We start from the raw sequence: 17,400 nt of genomic DNA on the forward strand, positions 1-17,400 counted from the left end.
TTGGTATAATTCAGATTTGAGATCTATGAAAGCAGCTGGCTGATGCCTTGACAGAATGTCACGTAAGTCTGGCCTCACCGTGCACATCCAGGCTTTCTCTGTGTCTTTTCCCACAGAGAAGCACTAACTGCTGCCAAGAACACCCATTATGGCAGAATAATAGGAAGTGGCCACGAAAACCCAAGGGTTTTGTTCTCTGTAGTTAATAAACTACTCCAACCCGCATCTGGCCCAACTACCTCTTCTACTGAAGTCTGTGAGACATTCCTCCACTTTTTCTGTAACAAAATTAAAGATCTAAATAATTCAACTAACATAAATACATCATCTGTTTATATCTTTCCCTGTTTTCCCACTCCATCCAGCTCCTTCTCTAAGTTCTCACCAATCATATCTGCTTTTGTTAATGACCTGCTTTGTAAGATGAACCCAACTACTTGCATACTGGACCCGATCCCCAGCACACTACTTAAATCCTGCCTCCATGCCATAATCCCGACTGTTACAACAATAATAAACTCATCCCTTGATACTGGCTTTGTGCCGATCACTTTTAAAACCACTTCTGTAACCCCAATGTTAAAAAAGTCTGGTCTTGATGCTAACAATCTTAACAATTTTCGGCCTATTTCCCACTTACCTTTTCTGTCAAAAGTTCTTGAGCATGTTGTAGCTTCCCAACTCACCAACTACATAACTTCTAATAATTTGATTGAACCCTTTCATTCTGGTTTCAGAGCACAGCACAGCTGTGAAACTGCTCTGCTACATGTAACCAATGATTTGCTTATTAATTCTGTTAGACCTCAGTGCAGCATTTGACACTGTCATATATGACATTCTACTGTCCAGAATGGAGAACATACTGGGTATCTCTGGCACTGCCCTCCAGTGGTTCAAGTCCTATCTGACTGATAGGCAAGAGTGTGTTAGTATTGGCAACAGCAGGTCCAGCACAGCGCCAATTATACAAGCAGTTCCACAGGGCTCTGTCCTCGGTCCTCTGCTTTTCTGTATTTATATGCTTCCCCTTGGCCATATTATTCGTAGCTTTGGACTGGGTTATCATTTTTATGCAGACGATACTCAACTCTATTTCAATGTTAAAAGTAGAACTTCATCAGAGCTTTCTCAGCTCACAACTTGTCTCAATGACATTAAAACCTGGATGGAGCAGAACACTTTAAAATCAAATTGCAACAAAACTGAACTCCTGCAAACTGGGACTAAAGTGCAACTTAATAAAATGAGCTCCTTCCCAGTCAATCTTGGCGGTGATCTCATCAGACCTGCCTCTACTGCAAAGAATCTTGGTGTCATTTCTGATTCCTCCCTTTCTTATTCCGCCCACATAAATCACATTAAGAAACAGTCTTACTTTCACCTCCGTAACATATCACGTGTTTGCTCATTCCTCCCCTTTTCTAACGCTGAGAAACTTGTCCATGCTTTTATCACATCCCGCATCGATTATTGTAATTCCCTATTGGCAGGTGCCCCTTCTAATCTTATATCACAGCTCCAGCTTATTCAAAACTTGGCTGCAAGAGTCTTTACACGGACCAGCAGCAGAAAGCACATCACACCCATCCTGCTCCGCCTTCACTGGCTCCCTGTGTCTTACAGAATTTAATATAAAATTCTACTAATAACCTACAAAGCCTTAAACGACCTTGCGCCAAACTACATCAGTGACCTTCTCCATCACTATGTGCCTGTCCGCCCACATTGTCTGTTAGGCTTTTTTCTCTGAATTTACTGTCTTACTCTCCTTTATTTATTTATCTGGTTTAGTACAATGCTATTTACTGTATACCCTGCCGTTCTTTCTTAAACTCTGTGAAGTGCCTTGAGCATGGGAAAGGCGCTATATAAATAAAATGTATTATTATTATTATCACGACATACAGGCTGACTACAGATGTGAAAAAGGGTGACTATGAGAGAATGTCTGGATTAAAAACATACCGATATGGCCTCCTGAAAACTAACTGGTGAGTTATACAGTGATCCCTCGCTATATCGCGCTTCGCCTTTCGCGGCTTCACTCCATCGCAGATTTTATATGTAAGCATATTTAAATATATATCGCGGATTTTTTGCTGGTTCGCGGATTTCTGCGGACAATGGGTCTTTTAATTTCTGGTACATGCTTCCTCAGTTGGTTTGCCCAGTTGATTTCATACAAGGGACGCTATTGGCAGATGGCTGAGAAGCTAGATTGCTTACTCTTCTCTCTCTCTTGCGCTGACTTTCTCTGATCCTGACGTATGGGGATTGAGCAGGGGGGCTGTTCGCACACCTAGACGATACGGACGCTCGTCTAAAAATGCTGAAAGATTATCTTCACGTTGCTATTTTTTGTGCAGCTGCTTCCTGAAACGACATGCTGCACGGTGCTTCGCATACTTAAAAGCTCGAAGGGCACGTATTGATTTTTGACTGAAAAACAAACTCTGTCTCTCTCTATCTCTCTCTCTCTCTCTCTCTCCCTGCTCCTGACGGAGGGGGTGTGAGCTGCCGCCTTCAACAGCTTTGTGCCGCGGTGCTTCGCATACTTAAAAGCCAAACAGCCCTATTGATTTGTTTGCTAGAGATTGTTTTCTCTATCTATGTGACATTCTGTGCTCCTGACACGCACTCCTTTGAAGAGGAAGATATGTTTGCATTCTTTTAATTGTGAGACAGAACTGTCATCTCTGTCTTGTCATGGAGCACAGTTTAAACTTTTGAAAAAGAGACAAATGTTTGTTTGCAGTGTTTGAATAATGTTCCTGTCTGTCTACAACCTCCTGTGTTTCTGCGCAAATCTGTGACCCAAGCATGACAATATAAAAATAACCATATAAACATATGGTTTCTACTTCGCAGATTTTCTTATTTCGCGGGTGGCTCTGGAACGCAACCCCCGCGATGGAGGAGGGATTACTGTATTTAAAAATAATAATGATCATAATGGTTCAAATATTTTCTTACCTCAATGATCTCTGTTTGAGCATGTTTTGTCCAAAAAGCTTGTGGTGGTGTGGTCACACTTACTGCTACAAAACTATTTGGTTTACGATCCAAAGATGGAGTTATTAATTCACTGCAAGCTGTTTAGGGATTAAAAAAATAGAAAATGTTACATATACTCCACTGTTGGTGATTTTTCAGTTTGAAAGTTTTGTTCCTTCTTGGAAGGGGACTGAAATTATACTTGGAAAAAAAACAGAACATAATCATCAATACTTATGTTAAGACTCGAATGTAAACTGCCTCTTTTCTGGTTCTTGTTCTGTTCACCTTGGCTGTTCTGTCAATCTGGTTCATAGGCTGCAAAGCTAGATGTATCCTCTTGACAAGCACTTTATTCTATAAGACAGCATTTTGTGACAGGGCCTTCACTGAACTCATAAGCTCAATAAAGGCAGCTATAGTTATCTAGCTATTCTCACCATGGCATACTTTGCATAACAAATCATGAGCACATAGTTCTCCTCAGACTTCACATTTTTATGTCCAGGTCAGATGGTGTAGAGATCAAGAGTAATGGAGTAGGAAGAAAGACTAATTAATTAACTCTAAGAAAAATAAGTGTGTGTGCCAGAAAATAATAATTGCACCCCTAACCCCACAATGAGATCTACCTTTGGCGGCCCATACCCCGGAAGGGGTGGAGGGCATAAGTAAAGTAAGTAACCCCACAATGTGTACTCATATATGGTACATAGAAAAAACGTATAATTGTTGATGATTTTTATTTATTCCTTACCTTTGGTGTACAGTAGCAATCATGACAGTTACATACATCTAATTATTTGATTATTTTAAAAATGTTATGTTTGGAAGCTAAACTTTCAAACCCAGTTTATCCAAATCATGGTCACTTATGGCCTGGGGCCTCATCTCAGTAGCATCAGCTGCAAGACAGAAACAGACCCTGGAGAGGGTGCCAGTCTATCACAAGGTCCATTCACAAACACACTGTGCCATTTATAAATTGCCAATTAACCTAATACAGAGTGACTGAAGATGGGGCAGGTGGAAGCAGGGTTGGGGTAAACCAGAGTAACCAGATCTTAAAAAAAAATCTAATTTCGATATCAATTGTACTGTAACACTACATTATCTATTTCAATTTAGTCTATAACATTATACCTTGTAGTACAATGAAAGGTTTTATTGTTTGTTTGACTGGTGCAGAATGTCCAAATATTACACCCAATTAATGTAGTTACACCACCTGGATTTTAAGACTTGCACAATATACTACTTTTAATATATCTAAATTACTGTAAAGGGAAATTTCACTGAACACTTATTTGAATATGCCACAAGTATGTTTAGGTATCATATTACTTACCAAGGCTAAATTCTAAAACAGGCTCATCTGGATCCTGGCTGTTTCCTTGAAGAAAGCAGACACACACTTATTAGTAATAGCATTAATGACAATTTTACTTCCTAAATCTTTCATATTGTACTAGTCCATTTTTCAAAGTTACACAGAAAAACATTTATTGTTGAAAGATGTTTTATAATGACTTAGAAGAAAAGTATCACTGATAGATAGATAGATAGATAGATAGATAGATAGATAGATAGATAGATAGATAGATAGATAGATAGATAGATAGATAGATAGATAGATAGATAGATAGATAGATACTTTATTAATCCCAAGGGGAAATTCACAAATTTCCATTTTTTTCCTTTTGCATGGGGCAGAAAAATTGGGGAAATTTGGAGTAGTAAATTAACCCTTTGTATGTACTCTGACATTTAAAACAATATCTTATGGCAGCAATAATACTTTTATTCAAAAGTTTTTTGGTACTTTTGCTCAAAATGAACAAATCTTACATATACAGTAGCCTCATTGTAGCACTGAAACAGGCTGGAGTGATCAGCCCTTTCATAAATGCATTCGTTTTTATATTATGCAATGTGGAGGCCCATACAGCATCAACATCCATAAACATCTGATTAATACTCCATATAAAGCATGATTCTACTGGTTTAGCAAGACTGAGGTTAAAACATAACTACATTAAAAAATTACAGAATCACAACGACCTCTGAGAACAGGCTTTGAATGACAAGACAAAGAAAAACACAGGAATTACAGTGTGTCAAGGACCTAGCAATGTCTATCTCAGATGTTGCTTTCTTAAAAAAAGAAAAGGTTTGTTAAGATATTTTTATAAAATTTACATAATAATTCAGTGAATATTGATCTATTGACTGTATATGTAGATACTGTGAAGTTGTCCATCACTGGCAGTGGTTCACAACAACAAAGGCTCCACCAGACTGGCAAAGGGCGGAATTTCATCCCACTGGGAAGACAGGCAGTAACACTGGCAGAAGGCCTGTAAAGCTAAGCATTCCAATACTCCTCTGAGGCACAATGGGGAAGCTTCCCCACTTGATTCAATATACACAGATGAATTAAAAGGCATATTAACGAAACTAGCAAAAACTTATGCAGACATTACAGAGTATGACTAATACATATTCATTTGGCAAATCTGTAAGTAAATAAGCTTTCAAAATTTTTCTCATGTTGATAACTTTGAACATAAAGCTTATCAGCATGCATGACTAATCATATTAAATTAGGCTTTCATTATAAAATGCCTTGAACCATACATATGTGAAACATTCTGTTTTCAGCACACTCAGGCGAGAAGGAATGGCAGATTTTTTCATATCACTGAACATGGCTGCAGATGTTTATGTCTACAGTTTATTTCTCATATCATGACAATTTTAAGATGTTCAGTAGGCAAAGCAGAGGATAACCACTATAACTCTAGGTAGGTGTGCCATTAGCACAAATTTAATCTGCTACTAAAGCTATATGCTTTACCAATATTCAGGGAAACTGAACATAACATCAATTAATTCAGAATTGTATATGAATCCTGGCTCATACTATATACTGGCCATGCAAAGTCGCCTAGGCAAATATACAAACAATTCTGAAAAATATACATTACACACACCCCACTGGTCACAAGAATCAATGAAACATTTAGAAAATGTAGAATTTTCAGTGCTATGCATGCATCATAGTAGCACAATAATGGATTGACTTTTAATTGATCAATGCCAACCTCCATTATGAATGATTTTCATTGTACTATGCTTAGTTGCACCATTAGGCAAAAGGCAGGAAATAGTCTGGCATGGTGCAGAAAAATTGGAGAAATTTGGAGTAGTAAATTAACCCTTTGTATATACTCTGACATTTAAAACAATATCTTATTTTCTAATAATCTATATTAAAAACAACCAACAAATACTCAATTAGTTCACTATATATAAAGTGAATATGTCTGTATAAGACTATAGAGAATAGAGGCCTCTGCCCTACAACTACCCAATATGATCTTGTGATCTAAAATGAAAAAAATAAATTGAATGAAAATAATCACATTAAAAGTAAAACAAACAAGTAAGTCAGAAAATGACTAAAACAGGGAACATTTTTCTGCCAAAAGTCATTTTTATTTTTAAATAACTAAAATGTGATTGCAACTACAAACTATGTTAGTAATTTTTCAACTGCATTTCTAAAAATTGTATTTTATTGTCTTTTACCTGAAATGCAGTAGTATTACACTGGTTCAAAAATCTGAATGTACAGCTTATACATAAAACAATATATTGAATTAATTTTCCATAGCTGTGGACTAAATTGCAGTTCATTCAATTAATCAAATTTGAATTAAACAAATTAAGTGGAACTATTAATATATTTAACATAGGACTAAAAAGAAACACTTTTTGTTCGTCATATTGCATCAGAAACAACATTTATTTTTTTAGGACATTATCACATGAAGAATGCTTTACAAAATGTCAAATATATAGTTACAAGAAAAGAAAAACAAATTAAATTAAGCAAGAATAATAAGGATTAAGTAATAAAAAATACATCAATATGAGCTTACATAACATACATAATACAGTATAATTAGTAGAAAAATAGATTCCTTATATATAATATTGTATTCTAAATCTCTAAAGATGAGAAAGATGATAAAGTCAGAGGGCTAGGAGAACTGAAAAAATGAAGAAATAAATTAAGTATGAAGAAGAAAAAATAAATCAAAATCTGCATGGATTCAAAGGCCAAAAGAAAAATTTGACAAATGACAAAAAGGTAATGCACCTCCCATACCTGCTAATGTTAAGCCAAGCATCTCAGAAGAGATGTTAAATGCATTGGCCCCATACACAGACCACGGTCTGTGGCGAGGACTCCTCTCTCGAGCAGACATCTTGTCATGAGTGGGGCTTGCAGTCCAGCTGCCAGTTCTTCAGCAAAATCTACAAGTTTTCTTGCCTCCTGTTTTGCTCAACTGTACTGCACTCTGTAAGTAAGTAGAATATAAATTACATCATATATAGAAACAAAAACACGAAGTGTAGTTCAAGAACTTAAAAGTAAAGATATTTCATGTATTATAAATCAAATTCTGTTTTACTGTTATATACTCTATTGAAAAATCTTTGAATAAAGTTCAACTATTTATTAAGAATTATCAATCTGAACACATTAATAGGAATAATTCACAACAAATCTCTTACATTTCTCAAAATTATCTACCTTGTTGGAATGTAGGAACCACTAATCACTGAATGCACTGAGGAATAACTGTGTAATATACATGGCTGCTACATTTTCCCTTAAGAAGTGCAGCTCAACATTTATTTATGGGCTGGTGTAGTAATAGGAAAAATGAGGAAGATTATTCAATTTTACAATAACTGATCAATGTGGATTGACAACTTGAACGTTCCTGTCAGTTTTGAGCTCTTATGCTGTTTAGGAGTACACATTGCATAAAAGAATAACCTTTTAATCAAATAAATATATGAACATCCATATATTTAAGCATGCACATATTTTCTTTTAATTGAAAGAGCTAATTTTTCTGCAAATGCTATTAAAATAGAAATGAATATATTTCACTGATATTACTAGGCTTTGTTTTAAAGATGCTATGCAGTAAAGTCCTTCATTTTTTCTAGGAAGACTTACTTGTTGGACAGTATTCCTTGTCTGAGCAAAAAAACAATTTATAAAACACTTTTACTGATATGGCTGAAACATGCCCAAATATAGACTTGGTTCTAAAAGTTGGCTCAGATAAAAGAGACACAATATATCTTTTGGGTTAACTCCCTGTGGAGTGAACACATTCACGGATGTTTTCACACACGTTTGACAAGCAAAAATGCTGGACTCTTCTGTAACATAAACTTAGATATATTTCTTAAACAGATCAAGTTCAGTTTAAAATTTGAAGAAATTCATAATCATGTAAACCAGAATTCATCTGAGTGCTGATCTGAAAGAAAAGCTAAATGCCGCGAGTGATGGCATTTTCAAATGCACAATACTTAATATGATCATTAGTTTCACTCGAGTTTTCCTGCACACATAGCTCTACTTGAGTTAAGCAAACATACAAACAGCCATTTGTTCCAATAAACTATTATTGTAAATTAAGACTGGAATACCACATCATTAGTAAGTCTTCTGATGACCACCACTGAGAAAAATTACTATAGAAATGCAATGTTAAACTGTTACTATTAAGCTGGACTAACCAGCCTTTGACAAATTAAATGTACTGTTAGATGTATAAGAGAGTGACTCCAAACTGACTTCAATTTGGAGAACAGGAAAGTAGGCTGTTCTCTGCATGTATAAACCTAACAATTACTGAATAATCTTCCTTTTTAGAAACAGTGGATGTGGTGCTCAAAACATACACCAATATCCACTTGGTAAACTAGTTTTGGGATTCCTTGTGACCTATACATTGCTCATAACAAATGGCTATTCTAACATAACATTGCTAATAAGTCTTCCTGGTGACAGAACACCTTGGGCCAAACATCACTAGCGGACATTGATGTCATGTGATCTGATATAACCAACATGAACTGGACAACTGCAATGGACTGGTACCCTGTCCAGTCATTGTTCCTTCAGGTTAGGAACTGGATGAAAGGAGAGAGATGTACTGGACAAATCAGGTCATGAGAGATGAAGGGCTTCCAAATTATTGCCACTTGGTGATGAGCTGTCTTAGAGCTGCAGAGGATTGTGTGGTCAGGCCTAGGAAACTTAGACACCAGGAATACCTAGCAAAATATCTTTTGGTTGTGACAAGTTCACTTTTCCCTTCTGGACATACGGGACCATACCCCATACCTCAGTTATAAGAAGCAGCTAACTTGTTGTTTGTGTCTTATAATTGTAACCCAGTTGTTAGACAAGAGCAGTAAGAAAAGCCATAAAGGTAAAATTCACACATTGTTTTCAAAAAATGTATTTGGATATGACTGAGAGGTGCCAAGAAAGTATTAGTATTGGGAGTTACTGAACCACCCAACTGTACAAAGATATATACAGAAAAAAAAACTGACAGAAGAAGACAGACAGAAGATACTTTAAAACCACACATGAAACATCTGTAATGACAACTACTTCAACAAAAATCTATCCATCCATTTTTTATGTATCAACTTTTTCCAATACAGTGTTGGTATGTTAAAACTCGAACAGAAGCAATTGTTTAACTAAAGTGCCTTGAAAGAAGAGATGGAATTAATGGCCTCAAAACATTTTCAGCATCCATACGTATGTACAGCATGTAACCTTCATTCGTGTTGTTTTTAGCATATGACTTTAATATAAAACAGATGCAGAACATGTAATTTGGAGTTAACATACTGTATATAAGATTATAATTTTGGTTTTCCCATTATTTTCTTCTTTATTTCATTTCCGTGTCATGTAATAGTAGTAGCGTTGTCAGAGAGCACAATGAAATTCCATTTCTTTTAATAGGATCAACAGCATTTGAGGCACGCGTTTATAAGCTCATCAGTAACTTCTCTTTAATGGTTTCTTCTATACCATGTGAAATCTTCAGCCTTATTTCTCAGAATAACTCTTAAAAATCCAGCATTGCTGAGGCATCAGTACTAAACACCCGCTTTTAAATTTCAGCAAAACACAATACAACAAATAATGAATTCATATCTAATTAATTGCTGTTTGTATTTTTAACATTACGTCACAAATTATTTTTAGATTTTAGTTTTTCATAGGATTTCAAGGCTAAAAGTTGCAGCTCACTTTAAGCAGGGATTTTTGCTCTTCATAAACACTAATGACTCACTGAAATATTATCCATTTTCAAATAAGCGAAATGCAAATTGTTGCTTGTTTATCTGTTTCAGCTCACATGCAACTCAATTTGAAGGATCATTAATCTGAGTAATTATTGTTTGGATACAAGATTACCAAGATCTGATAATATACAATAAAACCGTATTTATAAGGATGCTAATACAAAATTGAAGTTATCCACCCCTCCAAAGCATAAAAATATGTGCAATTGAACTGTGGTAAAACTTGAAAACACAGAAAATAAAAAGGGAAGCAAAGTTAAATACTAGAAACAGTGTGAAAATATGTATCTAATTATGCTTACTGAAATCAAATACATTTGTAAAGTACATAATCAAATCAGATCCAGTAGCCCATTTTAGGCTGTCCAAATGACAAGGGCAGGCTGCTCCATCACATTGCTAATATGGTTAGACTCATCCAGGAACAAATACAAAACCTATTTTTTGGTACTCATAATAAGCAACCCATGCATTTAGATTAATTTCAGTATATTTCACTACACACCAAAGGTTGTTATTTAAGATTATTTTAGAATACGTCAAACTGTAAGGTTTGAAATCATCAGAAGTGGCGACTGTCCATAAGTGCATGCTTTATAGTTTTTTTTATTTTTCTTTAAATAAGAATGCAGATTGAAATTGTTATTTTGAGCATTGGAAAACAAACAAGTGATTTTGGTGAACTCTTATTTTCAGGTGTATCTCAATATGCCACAAACAGAACTGACACTGCCACATAGCACAAGTTTATTCATGTGGCGAAGCACTTTTTCTCTGCTCCCCACAGCATAGTACACAAAGCACCAAACACAATCCAAGACAAAAAGCCTTTCCTGCTTCTTCTTCTCTGCCTACACTCCTCTCCTGGCAAGCTTCATCCACCTCCTCCCAACTCTGGCTCCCCGAGTAGTGGCAGCTGGCTCCTTTTATAGGCCACCTGGAAGGACTCCAGGTGTCTAACGAGCTTCTTCTGGCAGCACTTCCACCATGGGCAGTACCCTTTTGTCCATACCTAACCTACTCAATGCCCAATTCATCATGTCTTGTGGCACTTTGTCATATGCAACATGCTGTTTAATTTCCTTCTCCAGATTCTTTTCCTCTATATGCCTGTCAACAAAGATATATCACATGTTGCTCCTTTCCCAGATTTGAAACCAAACTGCACTTCACTAACTTTCAGTTGATCCCTAATTTTTTGATCTCTAGCACTCTTTCAGCCACCTTCATTACCTGATTCTATCCGAGTAATTGCTTGATTATGACCCACACTCCATTGGGTCACCCTTTTCTATGTATACTGGAATAAGCACACTTCTTTTCCTATCTTCAGCAATTCACCTTTCACACACGCAAATCATGTTGCTTAGTTCTGTCACCCACTCAATTCCAAGGAGTTCCACTGCTTTCAGTATTTTCATCACTATTTCAGTTGGGCCAGTTACTTTACTTGTTTCCATTTTAGAGCTTTTGAGATCTCATTCTCATAACTCTCAAGCCCTATTCTTCTATTTTCTCATACCGAAGAACACCAGTATCCCATTCTTCTCATTCTAGCTTCTCTTGCAGCTATAGCTTCTCTGTACACTTCTTGCAGGAATTGTATCTTTAATCCCATTATCAACAATCACAATGTTCCTTTCTGCATTTTTCAAACACACCTACTGTATCCATAACAATTACCATCATAATTCTACAACTCTCTTGCCCTCAACATTGCTGGTTTCAAAGCTAATGCCTCTATGGATTCTCTCATAACTATCTGTACTATCTCCAACACAGCCACTCAAGTTATTACCCAGTGCTGTCACCCTAGACATCACCTCCATTAGTGGTCTTGAAGGGCATCCAGCTTTAATAATTCTTATTAAGTAATTTAGCTATATAAATACAACACTGAAAATGTATAAAAGTTTGGGAAAATAGTCATTTTGAACCGTATGCATGTTTCCTATAATAGTCATCTGCATACTGAACAGACTGATGTGCACTAACACTTTGAAAATATTACTTAAAACACAACCTGAACACAAACTGAAGTGAAAGTTTGGAATACAGTTACACAGAAGTGTATCTGCACACAAGAAAACATTCTTTCACAGCTTAGTCATATATTGCAGTAGTAATGCACTTCTATTGCAATGGCAGAAAGGAGAGACACGAAAACTGAACTTTCAGAATTTGAATTCATCAGACTACTTATTTAAACTAAGATTTCTGGAACAAATCTAAACTCAACCAAAAGCCTTTTCTGCTTCCAGTTTTAGGAGTAATCAAGTGCTCTGACACTGATGAGGTATATATTAAAATAAACACCAGCAGAAATAAGAAGAATGTATGCCACTGTAAAATAACAAAATGCAGTACGTTTTCTTGATTTTTTAAATTTATGTTTTGATGAACTTTTTATTAAGTAAAGACAAAGGATATAGCAATATTAAAACATAACTAAATCATACCAGAAGGTTATGGGAGTTGCTCAGAGATCAATACTGTGTGGTTTAACGTCTAGTGTCCTAGTTACTACACCACGATACCCATTTAAAAGAAAAAAAAATGGTATGAATGATTCACAATTTAAGGAGTTTGCATTTTTTCCAAAGTAAACTAACATACAGTAAAAGCATGCCACACTGCTTCTAGTGGCTTCCTGAAACATTAACAGAATTAGTGATGATACTTTTGTTCCACATTTGGTATACATTTCACTTGGTTTTCTGATGGAATCCAGAGATTTCAACCTACATAAATGTTATAGCTCCAACAATTTCTGATATTGTTATTCATTCAACTAGTGCAGCTGAGGCTTAAGGAAACTATCGAATGGGAGTTTGATTATTCCTGGATTGTGAAGAATATATTGTTGCATAATGATATTTAATTGCACCATATTTTTAATTGTTGAAGCCTCATCTTGATATGAACTTTGGTATTAACATTAGAAACTCCTCCTCATGTGGTTAGTGTTATAAATTCTTATTTGCTGTCTTTCCATATTAATAATTTGAACAATTTGTAAGGAGGTCAGCACTTTTTGCAGAAAAATGATCAGTCTCATTCTGAAGAATAAACAGGCTCTTATAAATATTAAAAATGTTTCTTGTGAATTTTGAGGCCCATAAATTTTTGCATTCTGCCCTATACATTTGCCTTCCCTTATACACAGACAGGATATTGTTTCACCTGTCATATCAATCTGGATTGGAACAAGTCCCCAAGAACACATCTATCTTGAAAGACACAGACTTTATAAAAATGTAGAAGTCTAAAACATTATCAAATTAAAGAGCTGTGCTGCAAAGGTTGGTAATTACTACTTAAATGATAAGTGGAGCATGATCCATGACAGATATTCATTAAAGCTTTGCAATAGCAGTATTGCACAAATGACAACATATTATTAACAATAATGAAACAGTCAATTTGTGTGTAACTAACACACTGGAGAAAGGGAGAGAGAGAAGGAAAAAAAGAAAAGATCCGAGTATATAAAAAAAATCTCTATGAGTCTGATTAAATGAGTAAGATTTTAAGAAGTCTCCAATTACTGGGAAAAAAAAACTTGGAAAAAGGGGATGACATTGGAAATGTACAATTAATAGCTGGGCTAAAAATACAGTTACAATCATTAACTCGTATAAAGTTGTTAGCACACATGTTAGGGAAAGAAGAAATGAAACTGACACATTTTTTGTTGTCCTTGTTTAGGATTAAATTAGGAAACCAGAATAGTTTCATGTATTATTTCACAGCTATAGTGAAAATGCACCCAATTCATTTTGAAATCTTTGACAGAAATACATCACAGAAACATTAACTGTACTTATTGAAAAGAAGTATAATACTGCTGTTAAAAAACCATTCATCTGCACATATTGAAGGAATTTTTGTCTACACAAAAATGATCTAAAATAATATAAAAATCAACAAGACATTACCTTTTTGGGAATGAAAATATTATAACTACAGTACACTGAAAAAAATGCTCAGACAGAGTTGTTCATTTTATTTAAGTTGATATAACTTAAAATAATCATGTTTGTTGATATTACATAGCTTTTTTTGTTGCCTTGATATAATTTTCTTAGGTGCTATATTAACACAATCACACTGAATTAAGTTGATTTAAATTTAAATAAACACGTTTTATGTATATGACTTTACTAGATTTGCATAAACATCTGCCTGTTTTGTTGGATTTTGATCTAAAGGATCTTCACTCCTTTGTGCAGTCGGAAAGAAAGTTAAAGACTTTTATTAAAATAATGTATTTTGAATGTTGTGGGTGTTGTGTGGTTCTAGAAGCCCTTTTACAATTTTTTTTGATACACTAGCAAATTTGTTGCCTACCCTACATCAGAAAAGCATCTTTTTCTTTGCCTCCAATACAACAGAATTTTAAACTAATATTAAAATTACACAGAAATTGCATTCACCCCAAAAAATAGTATATTAGTACATATTTACAAATAATAATATATCAATACTATAGTTGATATAATATTAAATACTAGTAATAAGCAATATGCCTGCATATGAAAACCGTTTTCATGAACTATAAAAATGATAATGAATCAAGTATCATAGACCAACTAAATAGGTATAGCTAAATAACTTGATGAAAGGAATTTTTTTAATGTTATTAAATAGTTAAAATATTACATTTTATTGATATGAGTCATGTTGGTTTATCGTAATTAATTAAACAGAATTAATTAATTTAACATAACATTAAAAAATTAATTAATTTTACATAAAAATAATATATTGTTTCAGAACAGATTGATTAGTTTGCTGAATGCCCCCATGCAGCACCCTGAGGTGGGCCCCTCCTGTTAGTAATTTATTCACAAGTAGATCGTAGGGGCCGGCTGGGCAGTGGTGTCCATGACCACGTCACTATCAGATCACACGCTGTTGACAAACAAGCTGGTTCTCTAAATGGAATTTGTAATAACTTTTTAAATTATTTTATTACAGAAGCTATAAGTTAGCAAAAATAAAATAAATTGTGGGAATAGAATGTGAGTAATAGTAGTTGTAGTAGTAGTAGTAGTAGTACAAAAATATATGTAAGATATAGACCCGCTTACTTTTCCAAGACAACTTTGTGAAAGAAGATGATTAAAATTTAATGTAAGCTAGAAAGTAGAAACTGTTCTATGCTATAAAATGAAGCAATTTCAATTTGTAACAAATTAAAATGACAACACCGGCTGAGAGCATACTACTACACAATCGACCTGTTTTACACAAGTTCTGAGAAAACTGACAATATAAATTCAGGTGTCAATGGTTCCAAGAAATTTGCCTTGTGGGTAGGAAATTGCTTTCTCATATATATTACTTGTTTGTCTGCAGTAGTTTCTCCATTTTTAACAGTTTCAGCAGGTAGCACCTGATCTGAAGCCATTGTGCCACTTCTTCTAGACTCGGTACCTGCAACCATTTCACTCACTGCATTTTCTGCATAACCTGCTTGTGGCCGTTGCAACGATTCACCAACATCAACATTCTCAGTTACTACTGCTGGCCCCTGCCCAGTTTTGAGAAAGGTAGAAATCTTGGTAAGCTTAGAGTTTTTCAATTCCTGTTGCAGGCGTGCCTTACGTTTAGCAGCACCACTCTTATAATGTTTGCTGGATCCGCTGCTACTAGCCAACATGGTGTTGTATAGCAAGGGTATAAAAGCGTCAAATTGTTCAAAAATTTGTGATTTGCTGACTAATGGGGACCATAACTTAACAACAGAATCACTATGATTTACCATTTACGAGTTTTCAACTTCAAAAACTGTTGACATCAAATCAAATTTAAAAAGTAACAATTATTTATGATAATAATGTATATTTACATTATTCATGTGTCATCCTTCAAAACTTCTTCTGTTCACGTCCGCTATAGCACGCCAAAGGTTTCCAAATCTGGGAATGTGCACTTCTCTGTAAGGCAGACTAGGCCATGTTGTGCCTCCAATTAGGCTCTGAGCCTCCAAACTCCCGAAGTCTAAATTCATGTAAGCCGTAGGCCTGCCGAATACGTAGTATCATCATAGATTGGATTGGACTTGCCTGGTGATGGTGCAAACACGCCACTGAAATTGTGAATTATTAACGCAATGCATTGTGCAAGTGATTTAAGTTATTAAAAAATTTTTTTAAATCTATACAGCCCCGAGAGGACCCCCTAAGCTCGTAGGCCTTTGTGCTTTGCACAATCTACACAATCCATTACTACACCATAGGATAAGCATAATAAATAAAAGATCAATTTTGATTAAAACAATTTTATTATGTGAATCAGAGATAGAAAACTGAAACCCATACTACAAAGAACACCATTCTCTTTAAATTTGTGCTAAAATAGATTAAGACAGCCTCAAATTGCACACAATCTACATAGCATCTGATCCTACCAACAGGAGATGTTAGCAGGCACAAATTACTCCTGGCTCCATGTTTTAACTTTCCTGTAGGCTCAGCCTACTTGATACCTACTTTTACTTTGCTGACAGACAACTTTGGAATATAAATAGGATGTCATCCTCTTATTGCCCTCATTGGACATAACTTATATGTAAACTACATCATCAAAGACCAATGTAATGTGTCTGCCTTTATTACATCGCTAGCTCACCACCTAATGTTAATTAATATGAGGTATGCCTCTTAGTGACTTATACTGTTTGACATTACAAAAAATAAATTTAAATCAACATGATTCAACCTAGTTATTCAACAAAATATGGCAGATCTTTTGAATACAGCTAGTCTTTTTCAACCTCCAGTGTAATCTTACTTCTAAGACATTTCAAATGTGTGTAAATGTGTGAATGGTTGCTCATTGACAAGTGTAACACATGTTAAGAAAACTTTCTGTAAATCACATTGCTCTCCTAACATGTGTTACACTTGTGCGCACTGTTAATACTCAAAACGTTTTACTAGCTATAGTAGCCGGTAAAAGTCAATGAGCAACCATTCAAAATGCTAGCACTATAAAAATTGCCAGACTTTGTGTTAGTAAATGAAATCACCAAATGTTAGCTGTTTCACAGTAAGTAGCAACAATAATGTTCATAAAAGAACTGCTGCATCAATGAAGCAAAATTTGCAAAGCTTGTATTTTTACCTAAAAGATGCGACTCAATTTTTCTGCACACATGTCCTCGTCCCGGAGTGTCACTTTTTTACTGTT

The 17,400-nt window shown here is 35.1% G+C and overlaps 1 protein-coding gene across 13 annotated transcripts in view; it reads right to left on the reverse strand.

Annotated features, from left to right (window-relative positions):
* inpp4aa (inositol polyphosphate-4-phosphatase type I Aa) overlaps positions 1 to 17,400 on the reverse strand; it is a 171,685-nt gene that overhangs the window by 100,727 nt on the left and 53,558 nt on the right. For all 13 annotated transcript variants that reach the window (XM_051927145.1, XM_051927144.1, XM_051927138.1 and 10 more), the window contains exons 2-4: positions 7,172 to 7,364; positions 4,346 to 4,390; positions 2,977 to 3,095 (exon numbers count right to left, since the gene is read on the reverse strand). In XM_051927145.1, coding sequence (XP_051783105.1) covers positions 2,977 to 3,095; positions 4,346 to 4,390; positions 7,172 to 7,271 — 264 coding nt within the window. In that variant the 5' untranslated portion in view covers positions 7,272 to 7,364. The remainder of the gene's footprint in view (positions 1 to 2,976; positions 3,096 to 4,345; positions 4,391 to 7,171; positions 7,365 to 17,400) is intronic.

Source organism: Erpetoichthys calabaricus, chromosome 4 (genome assembly GCF_900747795.2).
Source record: "Erpetoichthys calabaricus chromosome 4, fErpCal1.3, whole genome shotgun sequence".
NCBI classification, from domain to species: domain Eukaryota; kingdom Metazoa; phylum Chordata; class Cladistia; order Polypteriformes; family Polypteridae; genus Erpetoichthys; species Erpetoichthys calabaricus.